We start from the raw sequence: 15,030 nt of genomic DNA, 5'->3' as shown, positions 1-15,030 counted from the left end.
GATCTATGCCTGTTTTGCACACGGCTCATTTTTGTTTTGCACACGGCACATTTTGATTGGCAGTTCACCAAGGGGAGTGTTTTATGGGTCTATAAATGTTTGTTTTTTCACTAGCTGTTTGTCAGAGGAAGGGACGTTGTTGGTCCCGAAACGTCACAATAAATTTTTGATTTAAACTGCTGTCTACAGTCCAGTGAGTGCTTTCTACAATTTTCATTTTCTACATACCTGGCTACAGCACCCTGGCAAGTTGCAGTGTGTTGGTGAGAGTGCATATACTACAATACTACTCTAAATATATATATATATATATATATATATATATATATTAGAGCTGCAACAACTAATCGATATCATCGATTATGAAAATAGTTGTCAACGAATCTCATCATCGATTAGTTGGTCTGCGATTAGTCGGTTTGCACACAGCACCTGCTGCTTCACTCCAATGAATTCCTGCCCATGGTATTGTATTTAATGGTTATTTCCTTAGCCTAAAGGACGTCTACAGACGTTTAATTTTCAGGGTTTCAGGACAGTATACGTTTACAACTACTCCTGGCTTATGTACAACCCAGAAATAATAGCAGTCATCATTTGGATTGTTTGTATTAAATCAGGTGATTTTGGACAATGCTTTGCATGTTATAGTGCAGAGCTTGTTATTTACACCTAACCCTAGATTGATGGGAGTTATTTGAATTGATGTTCACTATTATCCGTTTGCACAATTATTAGCTGATTGCTTGCTATTGCTGATTATATGTACTGTATAGATAAGTGTGTAAGACTTTGCCCTGTTATTGATATATACTCCTTAAAACTTTTTACTTTATTTAATTGGTTTTTTTAAGTATATACTTGTCATTTCTCCAACATTGGTGTGTCCGGTCCACGGCGTCATCCTTACTTGTGGGAATATCTCTTCCCCAACAGGAAATGACAAAGAGTCCCAGCAAAGCTGGCCATATAGTCCCTCCTAGGCTCCGCCCACCCCAGTCATTCTCTTTGCCGTTGCACAGGCAACATCTCCACGGAGATGGTTAAGAGTTTTTGGTGTTTAAATGTAGTTTTTTATTCTTCTATCAAGTGTTTGTTATTTTAAAATAGTGCTGGTATGTACTATTTACTCTGAAACAGAAAAAGATGAAGATTTCTGTTTGTGAGAGGAAGATGATTTTAGCAGACAGTAACTAAAATCGATTGCTGTTTCCACATAGGACTGTTGAGATGAAGTAACTTCAGTTGGGGGAAACAGTTAGCAGACTTTTCTGCTTAAGGTATGACTAGCCATAATTATAACAAGACTGTGTAATGCTGGAAGGCTGTCATTTTTTCCCCTCATGGGGGTAGGTAAGCCATTTTCTTAGTCTCAAACAGAATAAAGGGCTTAATATGGGCTATAAAACTGGTAGACACTTTTATGGGCTAAATCGATTGCTTTATTTGGGCATTTTATACATGTTTATGATGATATTTCACATTTATAAGCTTGGGGAACGTTTTTTAACGGCAGGCACTATGTTAGACACCTTTTCCAGTCAGGGAGGGCCTTCCCAGTTGTAGGCTGAGCCTCATTTTCGCGCCATTACTGCGCAGTTGTTTTTGAGAGCAAGACATGCAGATGCATGTGTGAGGACCTGAAAATAGCTGGAAAAGTTTCTAGAAGGCGTCATTTGGTATCGTATTCCCCTCTGGGCTTGGTTAGATCTCAGCAAAAGCTGTAGCTGGGACTGTATAGGGGTTAAATTTGTAAACGGCTCCGGTTCCGTTATTTTAAGGGTTAAAGCTCTGAGCAATACTCTTAATGCTTTAAGACACTGTGGTGAAATTTTGGTAATTTTTGAACAATTCCTTCATAGTTTTTTCACATATTCAGTAATAAAGTGTTTCTGTTTAAAATTTAAAGAGACAGTAACGGTTTTGTTTTAAAACGGTTTTTGTGCTTTATTAACAAGTTTAAGCCTGTTTAACATGTCTGTGCCTTCGGATAAGCTATGTTCTATATGTATGAAAGCCAATGTGTCTCCCCATTTAAATTTGTATGATAATTGTGCCATAGCGTCCAAACAAAGTAAGGACAGTACTGCCACAGATATTGAAATTGCCCAAGATGATTCCTCAGATGAGGGGAGTAGACATGATACTACATCATCTCCTACTGTGTCTACACCAGTTTTGCCCACGCAGGAGGCCCCTAGTACATCTAGCGCGCCAATGCTTATTACCATGCAACAATTGACGGCTGTAATGGATAACTCCATAGCAAATATTTTATCCAAAATGCCTGCATATCAGAGAAAGCGCGATTGCTCTGTCTTAAACACTGAAGAGCAGGAGGGCGCTGATGATAATTGTTCTGTCATACCCTCACACCAATCTGAAGTGGCTATGAGGGAGGTTTTGTCAGATGGGGAAATTTCAGATTCAGGAAAAATTTCTCAACAAGCTGAACCTGATGTTGTGACATTTAAATTTAAATTAGAACATCTCCGCGCACTGCTTAAGGAGGTGTTATCTACTCTGGATGATTGTGACAACTTGGTCATTCCAGAGAAATTATGCAAAATGGACAAGTTCCTAGAGGTTCCGGTGCACCCCGACGCTTTTCCTATACCCAAGCGGGTGGCGGACATAGTGAATAAGGAGTGGGAGAAGCCCGGCATACCTTTTGTTCCCCCTCCTATATTTAAGAAATTATTTCCTATGGTCGACCCCAGAAAGGACTTATGGCAGACAGTCCCTAAGGTCGAGGGGGCAGTTTCTACTTTAAACAAGCGCACTACTATTCCTATCGAGGATAGTTGTGCTTTCAAAGATCCTATGGATAAAAAATTGGAAGGTTTGCTTAAAAAGATTTTTGTACAGCAAGGTTACCTTCTACAACCCATTTCGTGCATTGTTCCTGTCACTACTGCAGCGTGGTTCTGGTTCGAGGAACTAGAAAAGTTGCTCGGTAGAGAGACTCCATATGAGGAGGTTATGGACAGAGTTCACGCACTTAAGTTGGCTAACTCTTTTATTTTAGATGCTGCCTTGCAATTAGCAAAATTAGCGGCGAAAAATTCAGGGTTTGCAATTGTGGCGCGTAGAGCGCTTTGGCTAAAGTCTTGGTCAGCGGATGTATCATCCAAGACAAAATTGCTTAACATCCCTTTCAAAGGTAAAACTCTCTTCGGACCAGGGCGTGGGGGAAAGGGCCACGCCCTTCCACAAGATAGGCCGTTCAAGGCCAAGAATAAGTCTAATTTTCGTTCCTTTCGCAATTTCAGGAACGGACCGGCCTCGAATTCTGCATCCTCTAAGCAAGAGGGTAATGCCTCACAGCCCAAACCAGCCTGGAAACCTATGCAGGGCTGGAACAAGGGTAAGCAGGTCAAGAAGCCTGCTGCTGCTAACAAGACAGCATGAAGGAGTAGCCCCCGATCCGGGACCGGATCTAGTAGGGGGCAGACTCTCTCTCTTTGCTCAGGCTTGGGCAAGAGATGTTCAGGATCCCTGGGCACTAGAAATAGTTTCTCAGGGTTATCTTCTGGAATTCAGGGAACTACCCCCAAGGGGAAGGTTCCACATGTCTCACTTATCCTTAAACCAAATAAAGAGACAGGCGTTCTTACATTGTGTAGAAGACCTGTTAAAAATGGGAGTGATACACCCTGTCCCAATAAAAGAACAGGGAATGGGATTTTATTCAGAGTTCACGCACTTAAGTTGGCTAACTCTTTTATTTTAGATGCTGCCTTGCAATTAGCAAAATTAGCGGCGAAAAATTCAGGGTTTGCAATTGTGGCGCGTAGAGCGCTTTGGCTAAAGTCTTGGTCAGCGGATGTATCATCCAAGACAAAATTGCTTAACATCCCTATCAAAGGTAAAACTCTCTTCGGACCAGGGCGTGGGGGAAAGGGCCACGCCCTTCCACAAGATAGGCCGTTCAAGGCCAAGAATAAGTCTAATTTTCGTTCCTTTCGCAATTTCAGGAACGGACCGGCCTCGAATTCTGCATCCTCTAAGCAAGAGGGTAATGCCTCACAGCCCAAACCAGCCTGGAAACCTATGCAGGGCTGGAACAAGGGTAAGCAGGTCAAGAAGCCTGCTGCTGCTAACAAGACAGCATGAAGGAGTAGCCCCCGATCCGGGACCGGATCTAGTAGGGGGCAGACTCTCTCTCTTTGCTCAGGCTTGGGCAAGAGATGTTCAGGATCCCTGGGCACTAGAAATAGTTTCTCAGGGTTATCTTCTGGAATTCAGGGAACTACCCCCAAGGGGAAGGTTCCACATGTCTCACTTATCCTTAAACCAAATAAAGAGACAGGCGTTCTTACATTGTGTAGAAGACCTGTTAAAAATGGGAGTGATACACCCTGTCCCAATAAAAGAACAGGGAATGGGATTTTATTCAAATCTGTTCGTAGTTCCCAAAAAAGAGGGAACATTCAGACCAATTTTGGAAGATCCTAAACAAATTTCTCAGGGTACCATCGTTCAAAATGGAAACCATTCAAACGATTCTACCCACTATCCAGGAAGGTCAATTTATGACTACCGTGGATCTAAAGGATGCGTACCTACATATTCCTATCCACAAAGAACATAATCAGTTCCTAAGGTTCGCCTTTCTGGACAAACATTACCAGTTTGTGGCCCTCCCATTCGGGTTAGCCACTGCTCCAAGGATTTTCACAAAGGTACTCGGGTCCCTTCTAGCGGTTCTAAGGCCGAGGGGCATTGCAGTAGTACCATACCTGGACGACATTCTAATACAAGCGTCGTCCCTGTCAAAAGCAAAGGCTCATACAGACATTGTTCTGGCCTTTCTCAGATCGCACGGATGGAAGGTGAACCTAGAAAAAAGTTCTCTGTCTCCGTCAACAAGAGTTCCCTTCTTGGGAACAATAATAGATTCCTTAGAAATGAGGATTTTTCTGACAGAGGTCAGAAAATCAAAGCTTCTAAGCGCTTGTCAAGTTCTTCATTCTGTTCCACGTCCTTCCATAGCTCAGTGCATGGAAGTAGTAGGGTTGATGGTTGCAGCAATGGACATAGTTCCTTTTGCACGAATTCATCTAAGACCATTACAACTATGCATGCTCAAACAGTGGAATGGGGACTATACAGACTTGTCTCCAATGATTCAAGTAGATCAGAAGACCAGAGATTCACTCCGTTGGTGGCTGACCCTGGACCATCTATCCAAGGGAATGAGCTTCCGCAGACCAGAGTGGGTCATTGTCACGACCGACGCCAGTCTAGTGGGCTGGGGCGCGGTCTGGGAATCCCTGAAGACTCAGGGACTATGGTCTCGGGAAGAGTCTCTTCTCCCGATAAACATTCTGGAACTAAGAGCGATTTTCAATGCTCTCAGGGCTTGGCCTCAACTAGCAAAGGCCAGATTCATAAGATTCCAATCAGACAACATGACGACTGTTGCGTATATCAATCATCAGGGGGGAACAAGGAGTTCCCTGGCGATGAAAGAAGTGACCAAAATAATACAATGGGCGGAGGAACACTCCTGCCATCTATCTGCGATCCACATCCCAGGTGTGGAAAACTGGGAAGCGGATTATCGGAGTCGTCAGACTTTCCATCCGGGGGAGTGGGAACTCCATCCGGAGATCTTTGCCCAACTGACTCAATTATGGGGCATTCCAGACATGGATCTGATGGCGTCTCGTCAGAACTTCAAGGTTCCGTGTTACGGGTCCAGATCCAGGGATCCCAAGGCGACTCTAGTAGATGCACTAGTAGCACCTTGGACCTTCAACCTAGCTTATGTGTTTCCACCGTTTCCTCTCATTCCCAGGCTGGTATCCAGGATCAAACAGGAGAGGGCCTCGGTGATCTTGATAGCTCCTGCGTGGCCACGCAGGACTTGGTATGCAGACCTGGTGAATATGTCATCGGTTCCACCATGGAAGCTACCTTTGAGACAGGACCTTCTTGTTCAGGGTCCATTCGAACATCCAAATCTGGTCTCTCTCCAGCTGACGGCTTGGAGATTGAACGCTTGATTCTTTCAAAGCGTGGGTTTTCAGATTCTGTGATAGATACTCTGGTTCAGTCCAGAAAACCAGTAACTAGCAAGATTTACCATAAGATATGGAAAAAATATATCTGTTGGTGTGAATCCAAAGGATAAAAATCCCTAAGATTCTCTCCTTTCTACAAGAAGGTTTGGAGAAAGGATTATCTGCAAGTTCTCTAAAGGGACAGATCTCTGCTTTATCTGTCTTACTACACAAAAGACTGGCAGCTGTGCCAGATGTTCAAGCATTTGTTCAGGCTCTGGTTAGGATCAAGCCTGTTTACAGACCTTTGACTCTTCCCTGGAGTCTAAATCTAGTTCTTTCAGTTCTTCAAGGGGTTCCGTTTGAACCTTTACATTCCATAGATATTAAGTTACTATCTTGGAAAGTTTTGTTTTTAGTTGCTATTTATTCTGCTAGAAGAGTTTCTGAGTTATCTGCTTTGCAGTGTTCTCCGCCTTATCTGGTGTTCCATGCAGATAAGGTGGTTTTGCGTACTAAGCCTGGTTTTCTTCCAAAGGTTGTTTCTAACAAGAATATTAACCAGGAGATAGTTGTTCCTTCTTTATGTCCGAATCCAGTTTCAAAGAAGGAACGTTTGTTACACAATTTGGACGTAGTCCGTGCTCTAAAATTCTATTTAGAGGCTACAAAAGATTTCAGACAAACATCTTCTTTGTTTGTTGTCTATTCTGGTAAGAGGAGAGGTCAAAAAGCGACTTCTACCTCTCTTTCCTTTTGGCTTAAAAGCATCATCCGATTGGCTTACGAGACTGCCGGACGGCAGCCTCCTGAAAGAATTACAGCTCACTCCACTAGGGCTGTAGCTTCCACATGGGCCTTCAAGAACGAGGCTTCTGTTGACCAGATATGTAAGGCAGCGACTTGGTCTTCACTGCACACTTTTTCCAAATTTTACAAATTTGATACTTTTGCTTCTTCGGAGGCTATTTTTGGGAGAAAGGTTTTGCAAGCCGTGGTGCCTTCCGTTTAGGTGACCTGATTTGCTCCCTCCCTTCATCCGTGTCCTAAAGCTTTGGTATTGGTTCCCACAAGTAAGGATGACGCCGTGGACCGGACACACCAATGTTGGAGAAAACAGAATTTATGCTTACCTGATAAATTAATTTCTCCAACGGTGTGTCCGGTCCACGGCCCGCCCTGGTTTTTTAATCAGGTCTGATGAAATATTTTCTCTAACTACAGTCACCACGGTACCATATGGTTTCTCCTATATATTTTCCTCCTGTCCGTCGGTCGAATGACTGGGGTGGGCGGAGCCTAGGAGGGACTATATGGCCAGCTTTGCTGGGACTCTTTGCCATTTCCTGTTGGGGAAGAGATATTCCCACAAGTAAGGATGACGCCGTGGACCGGACACACCGTTGGAGAAAGTAATTTATCAGGTAAGCATAAATTCTGTTTTTAAGAGCAGACTAGCTATTTTTTACTGAAGTCCAGGCTTACTTTATTGGAGGAAAACACTTTGCATTGTATGTGCTAACAAAGATAAATATCCCACCTTGGAAAAACTGGTTAAACCTTACTTATGCATCTCAGACATCTCAACACCATCTGAGTTCTTCTTCTCTGCTGCAGGCAAAATAGCTGCAAAAAGCGAGCCAGCCTCTGCTAGGAGCATGTGGACATGTTGTCATTTTTGCATTTCAATGCAAAGTTTCTGGAAGAGTGAATAACAGAATGTTATAAACAGTGATCGTCTACCTCTTTCTAGTTCTACCTCTTTTAAAAAATGTAGTGGTTATTTTGCTTAATTATAAAAATGTGCTCTGCTGCTTAAAAATTGGAAAAACAATTGTTTTAATGTAAAGTTTTAGGGGCCGATTTATGAAGCTCCGTATGGAGCTTGATGCCCCTGTTTCCGTGCAAGCTTTTAGGCTCGCCGGAAGCAGAAGTTATGAAGCAGCGGTCTAAAGATCGCTGCTCCATAACTTGCCCGACTGCTTTGATGCCGCGGACAGAAATCAACCCGATCAAATACAATCGGGTTGATTGACACCCCCTGCTAGTGACCGATTGGCCACGAATCTGCAGGGTGTGGCATTCCACAAGCAGTTCATAAGAACTGCTTGTGCAATGATAAATGCTGACAGCATATGCTTTCGGCATTTATCGATTTGCGGAGGACATGATATGCTACATTGTATCATGTCCGCTCGCACTATGATAAATATACCCCCAAGTCTGAAGTTTATATTTGTAACACTCAGTATGTGAATTTTATTTTAAATACAGGAAAAAAATATTGATTTTTTTAATCCCATTTGTCGCTTAATCGAAAAAAGAATCGTCCGATTACTCAATAATGAAAATATTCTTTAGTTTCTGCCCTAATATATATATATATATATATATATATATATATATATATATATATATATATATATTAGGGCAGAAACTAACGAATATTTTCATTATTAAGTAATCGGACGATTATTTTATATATATATTAGGGCAGAAACTAACGAATATTTTCACTATTGAGTAATCGGACGATTATTTTTTCGATTAAGCGACAAATGGGATTAAAAAAATCAATATTTTTTTCCTGTATTTAAAATAAAATTCACATACTGAGTGTTACAAATATAAACTTCAGACTTGGGGGTATATTTATCATATATATATATGGTTTGTATCTTTTAAAACAAATATATATATATATAGTTAGCTTGTTTGCCTGATTAAAGGGACATTAAACACTAAACACATTTTATAAGCATAGAATTAAGTTTATTCCCTGCCTCCCTCTAGACATGGGTGCCATCATGTTGAAATCTATCTGTCACTACATTCCACTGCTGACCTGTTTTGCGCATGTGCAGCAACTCTCCTTCAGACACCTGCAGTGTAACGTAAGTTTTATAATGGCGGCACTCATGATTAGAGGGATTTAGTGTTCTTTTAGTGGTGCCTACAATAAAAAGAAATATAGAATGGATTTTAAACTGTTTGTGTTTTTAATTGTTTTTAAGTAATTAAACTAATATATTGTATTGTAAATAAACGACTCATTAATATTACTGCAGGTACATAGTGTAAATACTGTTTCACATTGGAAGTCTTTGATTTTGTAGCTCTCCTGTAGACTGTATGTTATTTCCCAGTTTAGACTCTCTGTTTTGTAGATGAGACACTCTGTATGTTATTTCCCAGTTTAGACTCTCTGTTTTGTAGATGAGACACTCTGTATGTTATTTCCCAGTTTAGACTCTCTGTTTTTAGGTTTTTGTCAATGATGAGCTAAAATTAACTACACATTCATTGCAGAACCATAATCAGTCTCTTGGAGTATCTGACTTTTTCACTTTTGATGAACAAGAAGATTACAGAGAAGTGAGAAATCGTATCTCAGAGGCCTACATGACTGGGGAGGTAAGGGAAATAAGTTACGCTGTGGTGTGTGATTATAGCATTTATAAAAAACAGAAACACAGCAACATTCCATAGGGAGTGAACTGATGGAACATGTGAATAGTACAAGATTGTTGTCAGAATGATCAGTTAGAGCTTATTTTCACTTTGTTGGGTTTTATCATTTGAATTGGCATCTTTTTTTTAAAACGCTTTAGTTAATTCTAGGTTGTGATTATATATTGGCTGATTTATTATTTATTTTTTAATTTTGAGGAACAAATGGAATTTGACGATGTTGCAGTTTACTTCTCTAAAGATGAGTGGTGCTGTTTACATGAAGAGCAAAAGGAGCTTTATAAGGATGTGATGTTGGAGAATTACCAGACTCTCAGGTTTCTAGGTAAGAATGTATTTTTATTACTCTTAAGTATAGATACCAATAATATGTTAGAGATTGTATTATTGCACTAGCTCTTGTATATAACTGTGTTTAACCACTGCAAATGGGGGGGGGCAATGCACTACTGGGAGCTAGCTGAACACATCTGGTAAGCTAATGACATGAGGCATATGCGCATAGCCACCAATCAGCAGCTAGTTCCCATTAGTCTCTATTGTTTACCTTACCCAGCCTATGAAGAGAATAGAAAGTGGAATTTGGATTGGCTAGAAGGATTGTCAAGGGGAGGGGGTATAGTAGATACACCAGGTGCCAAACTAAGATTTAATTCCACACTGTGAGGGTCATTTTAGTTAGTAGGTTAAAAAATATGTGTGGGTATTTCTTTAGTTGGTAACCAACATTGGTCAACTCACTGCTTAGGGTCGCTTCTGTAATGCCATTGAATGATACGAGCCATGTGGTTTGCCAGGTGATGAAACTACAAATTAAGTATTACCAATTGCATATTATTTATTATAGGACATATTCAAATAAAGCCTTCAGTTGTCTCAAAGATCGAGCAAGGGGAAGATCCTTATCTATGCTGGGGTCGAAAGATAAGTCACAAGGAAATGTTCTTGAACACCAACAAAGGTGAGTAATGGTACCTACATTTGTATATAAATTAAATGTTTTATGATTGTTGCTGTTTTTTTCAGTGACATTGTGTTCAAACTGTTAAGTGGGGAAACAGTTTATAATGTATGTTTTTTTTATTCAGCATATTGGTAGATTTCAAGTAAATGTGAAGATGGTCAGAATACATATAGTTAAACAGAAGACATTTTTACATACATTGTGTGTTTGTGCAGATCAGAGTGGATAATTGTGGAGAATAAAAGCCTCAGAGCACCACCAATTGACTACTGCTCAATGGGTTCATTGTTGAAATATGTTTGATTATATCTGAAACATTCATTTATAGCTGCTCAGCTTAATTGTATGTATATATTTTTTTAAAACTTGTATAATTTCCCCATATTTTCTTTCCAACAGATGAATTTGTGAGCTGGGATACACCAGGAAAACATAAGAATGCTGTTACTGTTAACAAGAAATGTATGAAACAAAATAAAACATTGTCTGCTGATAGTCTCTCTCAGCATCATAAGAGTCAAACAGGAGAAAAATCGATTTCATGTTCTGAATGTGGGAAATGTTTTATCCAGCAATCAGACCTTCTTAGGCATAAGCGGACTCACACAGGAGAGAAACCATTTTCATGTTTACAATGTGAGAAGAGTTTTACCTGGAAACAATCGTTTATTAGACATCAAATAACTCATACTGGTGAAAAGCCATTTTCATGTTCTGAATGTGGAAAATGTTTTAGCCTGCAACAATCACTTATTACACATGAAAAAATTCATACAGGAGAGAAAAAATTTTCATGTTCAAAGTGTGGGGAATGTTTTACCTGGAAGCACTCCCTTATTACGCATCAGAAAACGCATACTGGTGTAAAGCCGTTTTCATGTTCTGAATGTGGGAAATCTTTTAGCCAGCAACATTCCCTTATTACTCATGAGAAAACTCATATAGAGGGAAATCTGTTTTCATGTTCTGAATGTGGAAAATGTTTTACTTGGAAACAATCCTTTATTAGACATCAGATAAGTCATACTGTTGAAAAAACATTTTCATGTTCCGAATGTGGGAAATGTTTTAGTCAACAACAGTCGCTTATTACACATGAGAAAATTCACACTGGAGAGAAACCATTTTCATGTTCTGAATGTGGCAAATGTTTTACCTGGAAACAATCGCTTATTACACATCAGAAAAATTATCATAGTGGTGAAAAAATATTTTTATGTTCCGAATGTGGGAAATGTTTTAACCTGCAACAGTCACTCACCTCACATGAGAGGACTCATTCAGTAGATAAACCTTTTATATGTTCCGAATGTGGGAAACGGTTTACCCGGCAAACAAGCCTTATTAAACATTATAGAATCCATACAGGAGAAAAACCATTTTCATGTTGTGAATGTGGAAAATTATTTAGCCTGCAGCAATCACTTATCAAACATCATAAAACCCATACAGGAGAAAGACCTTTTTCATGTTCTAAATGTGGCAAATGCTTTAGCCTGCAACAGTCACTCAGTAAACATCAGAAAATTCATACAGGAGAGAAACCATATTCATGTTCTGAATGTGGCAAATGTTTTACCTGGCGATCAAACCTCATTACACACCAGAGAATTCACAGTGAAGAGAAACCATTTTTTTGTTTGGAATGTGGAAAATATTTTAATCGTCAGGCGAACCTTATTAGGCATCAGAAAACTCATAATCAAAGTAAAACATTTAACTGTGTACAATTGGAAATTGTTGGAGATAAAACGTCCTGAATGTAGGAAGTTTTATGTCCAGCAATTGATTATTGTACATATTTAAATGCAGAAGAAAAGTAATGATATAAATAAATGTGGGATTTTTTTTTCATTGTAAAATTTATCGGATTGCATTTCAGAAGTAGAATTCTTCAGAAACTTTAAAAAAAGTGCTACTGGTTTCAGTTGTGTAAAATATGTATCTGCTGTATAAATTAACACAATAAGATAAAATTTTACATTTGTGTGTGTTTTTTTTTTTTCAACGGTTGTGTTAGTTAAAGTAATTGTTTTAAATGTGTAGTATTTAGCTGCCTAAAAATGTTTTCTTTTTTTCGTTTAATTTTTATAAACTTTATTGTGAAAATAAGGAGTACAAAAACAGGCTTTTTAAATATACAATATAAAAGTCTAGAATTGTACTGTTAATAGTAATATTACAATCAAAACAAATACAAGCTATACTGATCACATCAAGAAAATATTGTTTAACATAATATCACTGGCAGACGTCACATCATAAATAGAGACAACAAATTATTGTTGTATTTGTAGGTATATAAAGGTGTTCACTATTTCTAAATGAGATAGGAAAGAAGATAAAGAGTAAGATAAGAAGCAGGTTGTTATAGAGGAAGGTGGTAGACAGCAGAGGAGTTTCAGTTATGGCAGAAGCTACCAGTTGTCCTAACTAACTAAAGTCCTGTCAGGATTAAGGGTTAATGTATTTCCTAAATTCTGTTTACTAGTCTCCCAATGGAATTTGATATAAAACATGTCTAGTTTATTGGTTCTAAAATAGCCTTTTTCTCTCTAATGTTAGTATGTTATCCATATGTGCAATCCACATCTGGATTGTGGGGATGGTTTGAGATTTCCAAAAGCTTGTAAAGCTTTTACAGAATTCAGTTGTACTCATTTTAAGTGAAGTTTGCAAGGATATTTAGATAATAGATGGATAATTAAACATTTCAATAGTTGTATGTCCCATTAAGGGATTTTATAATACAGGGCTGGACAAAACCGGTCAACAAGGGTTTTAGCAGAATGCCTTTTAGCTCTTTGATTGCTTGAGACAAGAGCAGTGATCTGGCCATTGTTTTTAATGAATAAGCAATTCAAGTTAACATACCATAGGCAGATTAAAACAACAAAAATAAGCAACGCTAATTAATTACATACAAAATGTTCCTTGAAATGGACGAAATCCCTCAAAAGTCGTTTATACCACTGAATCTGTGCACAAGTCCGTTGGTTCCTCCTCCACAGGCAGACAGACAGGTAGCTACAAAAGAAAAGGGAGACAGTGCAATCCTCGATTCAAGGTAGTATTTTAATAATATAAAAACAAATAGTTTTAAATACACAATTACTAGACGTGCAAAACAAACAAGCCCCAAATCACAAGTCTTTGTGTAGCGAGAGGTGGTCAGCATCTGAACAGTGAGCATCCGTATTCAGGATATGCCTAAGAGTTCAATGTTCAGCTCTCGGCTTACGGCACACGGGATATCACCAACGTCAGTCTCACCAAGCCTCCTATGGAAGCTTGTATTGGACAGAAAACTCAACACGCTTCGCCGGTTGAACGGCCCAGCTTTTTCAAGAGCATAGGCACCATATGTAACATCATAATTAAGCAAAAATGTATATATCCAATAGGAAATGAACACAACCTTGGCTAAGAAATCTTAGCTCTATTTTTTGCCTTTTAATTCACTTTAAGACTTGCTTTTATACCATTTCCCCTGCCAATGATTTCTTTTTTGGAAGTACATTATATGGGGAGGTTCTTCTGACGTATCATTGTGAGCCAGATGTGGTGGGTTAACTTACCTGGAGGACTGCAAATTTCCATCATATAATAATAGCGCCCACTGCTTCTTATCTTGAGAGTGTGGCCATTTTATTTACTTACTGGCATATATTGGATATAATGCCCTATGTTTCTGTTCCAGTTCTGAGGTTTTAAGCATAACTTGGCCTGTAAAGGAGGAGCTGTCCTGGGTGTGTGCACTTTTATATCCAGCATATTTGGACCAGTTTGGTCTGTGTAATAGACTTTTATGCTTTCATTGTGGGATACTGCGCAAATGGTTTTAGGAGCAAAGAGACCTTACATGCCTTTGGGGGGGAAAAAAAAGTATCCTCTACCCTAGAAAAAAATATATACATAAGGGATCAGATAAAACTGGGTAACAGTACTATTTGGTAATAAATTAGCAGTCGTATTAGAGGATCTAATATTGCAGTGATGGTTTGAACTTCAGGGATCCTTCAATTTTGTCTTAGGAACTTATTGTTGATGATGTAGTCATAGTTTACAACTTTTTTTTTTAATTTTCAATTAGTTTCATTACACAGAGATTTTGCACTTGTTATTCTGATAAACAAAATACCCACCTGGCATTTTCTTACAAATATACTAAAAAGCAATATTAGGAAATTGTACTATAAATCATTGTCAATAGTCCAGGTTTTAAGCAACAAAGTTCTGCAAACTGTGGTGACATAGCTTACTGACCTAGCTGTTATTAAAATCCCTTCCCCCCAGATACACCTTTCTCTCTGAACTAAAGACACTCCCAATAGCCTTTGACTGGCATTTGATAAACCACTCCCTATTGAATTGGGGTATAAAAACTGGAACACTCTCTATCTCTCTCTCTTTCTTATCCTGCTGAAAAGATGGATGATATTGGACACAGAGAATCTGGCTAAGTATTTCTGGGATAATATTCTGTGTAGCAGTATTGCCCTGTCTTAATTATTTATTGTTTTGCTGTAAAATAGATGTGTATATATACCTGTAAATCTTTCTCTTATTATTAACATATATTGATTC

General features: G+C 39.0%; 1 protein-coding gene across 1 annotated transcript in view; it reads left to right on the top strand.

The window, feature by feature from the left end:
- The window catches only part of LOC128638774 (uncharacterized), a 142,252-nt gene extending 129,828 nt beyond the window's left edge, over positions 1–12,424 (top strand). Inside the window, exons 9-13 of the mRNA XM_053690911.1 lie at positions 8,802–8,902; positions 9,318–9,422; positions 9,678–9,804; positions 10,327–10,440; positions 10,843–12,424. Of these exons, the coding sequence (XP_053546886.1) occupies positions 8,802–8,902; positions 9,318–9,422; positions 9,678–9,804; positions 10,327–10,440; positions 10,843–12,203 (1,808 nt within the window). The 3' untranslated portion in view covers positions 12,204–12,424. The remainder of the gene's footprint in view (positions 1–8,801; positions 8,903–9,317; positions 9,423–9,677; positions 9,805–10,326; positions 10,441–10,842) is intronic.
- The last annotated feature ends 2,606 nt before the right edge of the window (positions 12,425–15,030 follow it).

This window comes from Bombina bombina, chromosome 8 (assembly GCF_027579735.1).
Source record: "Bombina bombina isolate aBomBom1 chromosome 8, aBomBom1.pri, whole genome shotgun sequence".
NCBI lineage: Eukaryota > Metazoa > Chordata > Amphibia > Anura > Bombinatoridae > Bombina > Bombina bombina.
The sequence above is the reverse complement of the archived record's forward strand: the minus strand, read 5'-3'. Positions and strand labels throughout refer to the sequence as shown.